Source organism: Dermacentor silvarum, chromosome 3 (genome assembly GCF_013339745.2).
Source record: "Dermacentor silvarum isolate Dsil-2018 chromosome 3, BIME_Dsil_1.4, whole genome shotgun sequence".
In the NCBI taxonomy this organism is placed as follows: domain Eukaryota; kingdom Metazoa; phylum Arthropoda; class Arachnida; order Ixodida; family Ixodidae; genus Dermacentor; species Dermacentor silvarum.
Window position 1 is genome coordinate 94471802 of NC_051156.1, and position 8945 is coordinate 94480746.

The 8945-nt window shown below is 48.7% G+C and overlaps 1 protein-coding gene across 1 annotated transcript; it reads right to left on the reverse strand.

Annotated features, from left to right (window-relative positions):
• Window positions 1-213: 213 nt before the first annotated feature.
• On the reverse strand, window positions 214-3432 carry LOC119444566 (uncharacterized). The gene is made up of 2 exons (XM_037708945.1): window positions 2325-3432; window positions 214-284 (listed from the first exon to the last, which is right to left on the reverse strand). Exons 1-2 carry the CDS (start codon window positions 3430-3432, stop codon window positions 214-216), a joined length of 1179 nt encoding a protein of 392 aa, XP_037564873.1.
• Between the last annotated feature and the right edge of the window lie 5513 nt (window positions 3433-8945).

Below are 8945 nucleotides of genomic sequence, written 5' to 3' on the forward strand. Positions count from 1 at the left end.
GCAGCAGCAGCAGCAGTAGTAGTAGTAGTAGTAGTAGTAGTAGTAGTAGTAGTAGTAGTAGTAGTAGTAGTAGTAGTAGTAGTAGTAGTAGAAGTAGTAGTAGTAGTAGTAGTAGTAGTAGTAGTAGTAGTAGTAGTAGTAGTAGTAGTAGTAGTAGTAGTAGTTGAAAAGTTTATTTGGTGTTTTGTAACGAAGTGACAGAGGGTGGAGCCCTCAGTCCAGGGCCCCATTTACTGCTGCTGTCTGGCTGGCCCGGCCGATCGGGTATCGCTGGTCATCGAAGGCTGTGCTGGAAAGAGCGTTTTCCCACTGGTATGGGGAGGCGTTGGGTATTCTAGGTAAGCCGGGTGGCTTGGAGCATTCCCACGCAGAATGGTAGAGGTTTGGATGTCCACCACAGAAAGAACATTTGTCGGGGTACTGGCTAGGGTAAAAAGTGTGGCGGAGAGCAAGGCTGGGGAACGTATTAGTTTGGAGCTGGCGCCAAGCGGCTGCATCTGCACGGCTTAACTTCACGTGTGGTGGAGGGAATTGTTCTACGGGATAGTCTGTGGTGTTGTAGTATATGCGTGTATGTAAGCGGTATCGTTTCCACCTTGTCTGGGTTGGACTGGCCTTCCACCGGTGCCTGGAGGAGTAGGCCTCGGGCTGTCGCATGAACGCGCTCATTGCCAGGGAGAGACGCATGCCCAGGTGTCCAGACTAGGTGAACTAGTTGAATATTTTGCTTCTTGTGTAGCATTTTATGAGCGATGGCCTACTATTCCACATAATAGGCCTTCGAGCCATCCTACAATAAATACATTTTTATCATCATCATGAGCGATCGGTGAAATCCGTCCTTGTGCATCGTTTCGGCATGCTTGCTGGGAATCTGTAAGAATATATATGATCTTATGTGGGGGTTGAGCGCTGATGGCGAGGGCTATGACGTATTCTTCCGCTTCCGTGCAGTTGTCAGTGCGTATTGTGGCTGATAATACTGCTTCGCCCCTCCAGGCGGCTACCGCTACCACTTTGGCTGTAATGTCGGGGCAGCACGCGGCGTCTGTATAGAAGGTGTCGAGGTCGTTGCCGTATGCTCGGTGCAGTGCTAGCTATTGCACGTGCAGCGCGCCTGCCTTTATGGTGTTCGGGGTGCATATTCCGAGGTATGGGGCCACTGTAATGTTTTCTTTGATGTTTGGTGCGATTGACAGGGGCTCTCGTGGGGCAAACTTTGATGTTGGGTAACGTAATTGTCTGAGCATTTACAGACAATTTACAGCACGCTACTAGGGGTTTAGGCAAATTTGATGCCGGTTATGTCCTGTAGTAGGCTGTAGTAATCACGTGTCTGTTAGCTCTTAGCTCTTTCAATGAAGTGTTCCATCGTAAGGGCGATAAAGTCGCGATGTAGACCATGGATGAAATTTGATACATTCTAAGCAAAAAGTAGGACCTGTAGTGCTTATAATCTTGGAGGAAGTTTCATATATATATATATATATATATATATATATATATATATAACCCTCCACAAGGTCCAACGTATCATTTTTGATACGCTGAACTTGCTGCCTAAAATCTCTGATTTAAGCTATTGAAACCCAATGTAGAGCGCATACAAGCGTTTTTGATGTGCTGGAGGGAGGTTTCACTTGTGGATAGTTCAGCAAGATTACTTAACAATTAATAACCGTACTAATTCATGTGTAATCAAGTATAATTTCATTGTTTTCTTTGTACCAATATATTCTTCATGGCCAGAAACAAAAGGGGAAAAAGAAACAAATGCTCCTATGCGTGCGTGTGTGTGTCGGGCTTCACCGGGCCTTTTTTTTTTTTGACGATAGCAGCGGACCAGGGCTCGAAAATGCGGCCGGTGCGCAGCTCACGCAAGCTGCGACAAACTTTCTCAAACCAACTTCTTCGTACAGCGCAGGTAAGGGCGAGATGCAAAACAATAATGGCGGACCAACGCAGCGGAAGTGGGCCACGCATTGTCAGTGCTGCATGTATCACGTGACGGGAAACACCATCAGGTTGGATTTTCTTTCGAAATCTACCACGTTCGTCGCGGCATAGTGGACTGGGCGAAGAAAAAGAGCGGCAACATCCGCTCATCGTACTTAGTAAATGGGCCTTGTAAAGTTCGGTGCAAGTTTCAGAGTTCGAAAGACATCAGAAAGCCTATATGCGAAGATATCACTATGGCAGTCTGAAGAAAAGTGCACCGCTGGCCTGCCGCAAGAGTTCATGGCCGACCGACCTGGTCAGCGTCGGTGCTAATTAAACAAACAAACGATAATCACCGCATATAGCGCGAAGATGCCACCACTCACGGACGTCCCGGCCTGCCGGATACTTCCGCTTGGAGAGGCCGTGCATGGCCGCGCACAACGGGCACAGGTCGTGCTCAAGTGTGGCCACGGTAAAGTTACGTTTCCAGGCGAAGTATGCCTCGTAAGCAGCGGGATGGTCTAGCAGGTAACGAACATACTCTTCTAGGTACATGGTATTTTGCATTTCCGCAACGCTCACCGTGGATTTGGGAGGCAAATGGAGTTGGTCATACCGCGACGACATCAGCACGACCGGAACCAAGTCGTGCTTGAACGCTTCATAAATGAGTTCGTAGACACTGGGGAAGCAGGCCGGCGTCTGCGTGACCACAATGAAGTTGAAGTGCCTGGCCACGTACGCGACGCAGTCCGCCATAGACTCGCAACAGCCGAGGCCGCAGTCCGGCACGACGTGCATTTTGAAGCTTTTCACGACACTGTCGTTGGCCTGGTCTTCGGATGCGCGCAAAGCCCGCGCTTCTTCCTCGAACTTGCGCTGTTCGCAGTCGGCAGCAATCCAGGCAGCGTCCGCTCTCCTCTTTAAAAGCATAGCCGACCTCTCACTACGATTGAGTCTTTCAGGGGGCAACGGCCTCCTGGAAGCAACAGTGGGCCAACGGATTTCAAAGGACCACCCTTTCTTCACTGTTGGAGTCCGGTTAGGACGAAAATACTTGTTCGTACTATTGACATGGGCGCCTTCTCGACTGCCCATAGTCCAGTTGAAAAGTGGGAGCAGCTCATCAGGAATACTCGAGCGTGATTTCCACGCTCCAAAGAGGTTGAACTGAACCGCACCACGGATGTCAAGCGCCGGAGCCTGGCGCGCCCACAACACCCACAACTGGGGAACGGCACGCTGACCGGGAAGATCGTGCATGTTCACGCTGTCGGCAAGGAATACGATAGCGTCGCTTTCCATCACGAGGCTCCGATCGTACGTCACTGTGCACCTCAGCTCCAGCGGATCATCACCAGTGTTGTCGATGAAAGGGCACGCGATCCAGTTCTCGTTATATCTGGGCGCTTTCGGCACCGCGAGAACGGACGCGGCGTTGACAAATGGCGGAGCTGCCGTTGACTCGGAAGGTCGGCCGGTCCACACCATGATTCGAGGGACTCCGTGGTCCTGCTTACGAACCACATAGAGCCTCCACGGCCGTATCAGTAGCGTGGTCGGGGATGCTCGAGGTCCCAGTACGCCGTAGACGGTTACACAAACCAGAGCACCGATTAAACCGCAAACCACCGTCGCGCGACATTTCCTTGGCTGGCGCTGGAGCACAATAGCTGGTTCTATTATAGCAGGCCCATCCGGTAGATTTGCAGCAACTGCCGGCGGGTTCGGGGGGACTGCCGGTGCGTTTGCGTCTGCTGCGTCTTCAGCGAGATCAACTGCACCGAGCTCATCCACAGCGGGACCGGCTTCGACTTCATCAGCAATGATGCTGCGAAGAGTGCACAGTTGAATAAATTAGATTCCAACTTTGACTATATATAGCTCAATTACAACTCGCCAACCGTAGTGAGTAAAAGCTTAGTTAGCAAACCAGTAAAAAAACAGAATTGAAAGAACTGTAGAAGTGGTTTTAAAAAGGCACCGCTTGAGCAACAACAAAACAATTAGTAGGAAGGGAGGGGTAGCTTACAACACGTGTTGCAAATACAACGTGACTAATGGCGTGCACTTCGAGGTTTGTTTTCATTGTGTGAAATGACACTTTCTAATATTAAACATGAAATAATGAAAACATGAAACATAAAACATGAAAACTCCGGCGGCTGCTGCTTACGGCGCGGCCCTGTATCTCTAGCAGGCGATGGGCGATGTTAGCAAAGTGCGCCGAATAACGGTAGCTTCGTATGCGCTGTGCTGTCGACGTTTAGTTCGCGTTGAAGCGCTAGACAGAAAGAATCGCCCGCTACTGCTGCCGCGATTCCTCACCCCAGCGTTTTGACAGCGCCTTCCCCCGGTTATCGAGCGAGATGTGTTCACGTTTGCCTGTGCGCGCGTGACACCGTATTTGTTAATTTAGTTAGTAAGCGAATGTTTTCAAGTTTATACGGCCGATAAAAGTGCTATCCTTTCTTCGTATACAGCTGTCTACTAATTTGGTATAGCAATCTATGCTTCACCTTTCGGGCGAAACTGCGACTTCTTTTTTTTTTTTTTTGTCCACTGCAGGACGAAGGCCTCTCACTACGATCACCCATTACCCCTGGATTGCGCTAGATGATTCGAACTTGCGCCTGCACATTTTCTAATTTCATCAGCACACCTAGTTTTCTGCAGTCCTCGACTGCGCTTCCCTTCCCTTCCTTTCTGTAACATAGCAAGAAATAAACTTCAACTTCAACATCTTTTGGCACCCCTTCTGTAATTCTAATAGGTAAAGGATAATAAGCTGCAAATCAGTGTTAGTACAACTAAATATATGACTATTGCTCCTCTTAATAAGGCACGCAACTTCACTGCAGCTATTAATTGTGTTTGAGGGCAAAAAACTAGAACAGGTAGAAAGCCAAAAATTCTTATGAAGTGTGGTTCGGTGAGCGTTTAACGTGGAGCATGTGCACAGAAAATCTCGCACCAGAACTTACTAAAATTGTAGGGTGCATGTAAAAAACGTCCTCCGTCCTATACCTGATTGTGAAGAACATTGTACTACGAGTTCCTCTATACTCCAGGCTAACATCGTGTTTTGGTAAGGGGCAGGACTACGCAAGACAATTACCGAAAGCTATTAAATGTGCAGAAGGGAATGGTAAGGGCATTTGTCGAATGTCATGGCGTCAATTGCCGCGCGACTGGCCGCTCGAGGCACTTTGCGTTTATTCGCGGACTTCTTTGACGCTCGGAAAAACATTTTTGTGTAGCACGTAATGAGCAGGACAAAGCTGTATCGGGAGTTCCTCATGTTGCTCTACAGTTTTCTCATTGACACTTTTCATCTAATTTTAATAATTGAGAAGTTTATTGACTAATCAAGAATAATTATCTAATTAGATGGAATGTAAAAAAAATAATTTCAGTATTTCCAAGCGACGGCAAACAGCATTACCTTGGTTCGGTCCAGCTACGTCGCATTTGCATACTTTTAAAGTTTGGCTCAAGTTACGTGAAATAACCTGTTTATCACCAACGTTACTGTAACTGGTCTGTACGAGTAACAAAGCACATGCTTGTAACAAGTTCTTGTGCCATCTATGACCTGAGTCAACAAAAAAAAAACAGAAAAAAAAACACCTGATGAGGGCAGCTATATGGGTTTGTTGGTATGACATCTCCTACTTGTAGCATATTCTACTTGTATTCAGCAATGTACCTGTGTACTATTAAGTTCTTTGGGGTTAAATACGGCGGTAAAAACGGTACTCATCGTGTTGTTGGAACTTAGCGCTTTGCATTGTCTGGCTGTGTAAACTCTAGATGTATTATCGCTGTGTAAATTTTATATCTTCGTGACCTTTCTACACGATGCCGCCAAGCCCGACTACGCGTATTTCACAAAATTTAGTATTTCAATGACAACCTAAACAACTTCTGTTCACCGCCCCTCGTTATGTATCATCGCGCGTTAACCATCATCTCAATGTTGGGGTGCCGAATTGCCGCACTAAAGATTATTACGAATCCTTTGTTCCAAAAACCAGCATCGACTCGAATCACCTGCCTCGTTTCTCTCGCAGCACCTGCATCCTTCAAATCTGCAACTTAAGAAAATTTGTAATCAAGTGCATCTTCTCTTATATATTTTTTTTCCTATTGTTGTTCACACTACCACTCCACTTTGCAATGCCTCACGGCCTTGAGAGTACATGAATGAATGAATGAATGCGTCTGTAGTTTTGCATGCCCTACAAGTATGGCCTCCGAGATTGGCACGATGTCTAGATGGCCTCCGAGATCTGACGAAGTGCTCCTAACAATTTCGGAGGTCATGCTCGCCGAGAACCACGTTGGAACGTGCTGCGTATTGTGTAATGGTACCTTCGGCTGACGGCACTCGTGCCGTTTTCAGTGCACTCGCGCGGTGTCGCACGTTCGTCTGGGGCGAACACGACACGAGTGCGCGCCACCGTGCCACCGCGGAGGTCGGCTGGGTTGACCGATGCTGGGCGCCCTTTAGTCGCGGGAATGCGTTGACGAGGGACAGGGGGGGGGGGGGGGGGACGAGTTGTTTTGGTGTTGCTGACCTAGAGCGGGGGGTCCTTTCTTCCCTTCGTCGCGTCTGCAAGGCCATGAACATACACAGAAGGAAGAATGCCCTTGACGCAGTTTATATTACCCGCCGTGTTCTGAATGTGCCAAGACTCGAGTAGTAGCCTTTTTCGCCAGTTTGTCTCTGTTTGAAGGATTTGGGTTTCTTGGAAAGAAATCTTGTGGTCGGCGTCTTCGGAATGTTCGGCGACGGCGCTGCGTATTCGGTTGAATGTTCTGACGTCGTTTTAATGTTGTCTGGTTCTTTCTTTTAGATTTTTGGTTTCCCCGATGTACGACGGCGGACAGTCGGCACAGCTGATTTTAGTGTACCGTGTTTGTGATGAAGAAATGCCATCACCGTGCCATCAATAAGCCGAATATTGAAAAAATAAGGCCTCAAAGTCACGTATAAACCGATGAACGCTTTGAATATCCTCATTCCTAAACCAAAAGACCGTCCACCAAAAGAAAAAAAAAATGTCACAGTTTCGCCCTAAGTGCGAAGCAATGAATGCGATAGCAACACAGCAATGTCATACGAAGTAAGGTGAGCGGCTTTGGTAGCAATATGAATTGTAGTAAACATGAGCTGATTAAGTAAGCAGGTGTGCTGCGGCGTAAGTAGACCGACATGAAGAGAGACTCGATGACCACGAGAAGGCGCGTGTGAAACGGTGGTGTTGATGGGAAGCGCTTCCCGTGGGCAGCGCGGGCGAAGGGACACACCTGTAGCGCTGCACTGCCGATCCGGGCAGCATTGCATGTGTAGCGTGCGTTGGAAAATGTGGCCCGACTATTACTATCTGAATGAACAAGCGTGGTGTGAGCGCGCACAAACAAACACGAATAGATCACACTGAATGACTGCAGACAACGACTGTCAAAACGGTGGCAGCAAGCGCATACGCCGCCGCGGCGAAGGTACGTGCGGTCTATCGCTTCAACGGAAACTGAGCGGCGAATGCACGGCGCATAAAGGTCAGAGCCGTGTGGAGATAAGAGACGGTGCGAGCGAGCGACGAGCGCGGTTGTTAGCAGAGTAGAAGTGCCCCCCCCCCCCCCGCTCCCTCCGGCGCTGGCTTCCCGCTTCCTTGCTTGCGCGTGGGAGATTGAGTGCGTTCGCTCTCCGTGATAGCGCGCGTCCCCGCACGCTTCCGCTCGGGCATCCGGCGCGCGGCGAAGATTTTATCTATAGGGAAGCTCACGGCGACGGCGACGGCGACGCCGACGGCAGAAATCCGGTTGAAGTGTCCATATAATTGCTGTCGCAATAAAAGCTCAAGGCGTCGTCTATAAAATCAGCTGTGCCGACTGTCCGGCGTCGTACATCGGGGAAACCAAAAATCTAATCAAAAATCTGGATTGCACCAATGCAATCCAGAGGAAAGAGAAGGAGCAAAGAGCGATCTGTTGAAAGCCCAGTGAGAAAACCAAGCGTACACCAATCGGTGCTCGCAAACGCTAGCGCAAGCACGTAGCGAGCCGTGCCAATCGAATCCAGAGAAAAAAAGAGGAGTGCGAGAGTCCCCTCGTGGTATTACGCGATACGTATTAAACTACAAATTAGTCTAATGCACATTCAGTGTACATCTTGTAAACTTTAAATGCTTGCAACCCACGTTAATGTGACTAATATTATTGTACTAAATGCACTTATTTTATAACTTGCTTGTACCTGTAATGCACTCGGTGGAACGACAAACAAGTGAAAGAAGGCACGACCATGCGCCGACCGTATGATCACGTGAGCCCCAGCTTATCGACCGCCCATATGGCAATGCCCAATGAAAGACAGCTACCCAGAGTGAATCTAGATAAATCAATGAAACTGTATGCGTGTCGACGGACAAACTTTGTCCTGTTACCATTAGTTCTTTCATCTTGGGGTGTCGCCAGAGCTCGCGAAGATCCCGAGTTTCGCCAAACTCGGCGCATACTGCATAGTACCCCAAACCAAGTGATAAGTGGCCTATGTAATAGAGCGTCGTCCGCTGGTTCTCGAATTCGGCATGTATCTCGCAGAGGGCGCTACAGTCACAAACTCCCGTTTGGTAGCTCGCACGTTCGTCTGCATGGCAGGAGCGAAACATGAAACTCGGGTGGTGTTTGGCGTAATTTCCCCTGCACTGCCACGGTGCCAGGGTGGCTCAGCCGAACTTACCATAACGTGCCTTTCTGTGTGTCTGTCGTTCTGCAGGCGCTACAAGTATGACTTCCGAGATAAGTATGGCCTCCGAGATCTGACGAAGTGCTCCGAACAATTTCGGAAGCCATGCTCGCCGACAACTACGCTGGAACGCCTTATCAGAATTAAAAATTAAATTGTAGGGTTTTACGTTCCACAATCACCATCTGATTATGAGGCACGCCGTAGTAGGGGACTTCGGATTAATTTGGACCACCTGAGGTTTTTTAAC

What these genes read in the sequence shown, in the direction of transcription:
- LOC119444566 (XM_037708945.1), bottom strand. Translation starts at nt 3,432, where the DNA reads ATGGTGTGGACCGGCCGACCTTCCGAGTCAACGGCAGCTCCGCCATTT. An exon ending in TCCGGCAGGCCGGGACGTCC is followed by an intron (nt 285 to 2,324) that starts GTGAGTGGTGGC and finishes TTTCCAGCACAG; the next exon opens with CCTTCGATGACCAGCGATAC.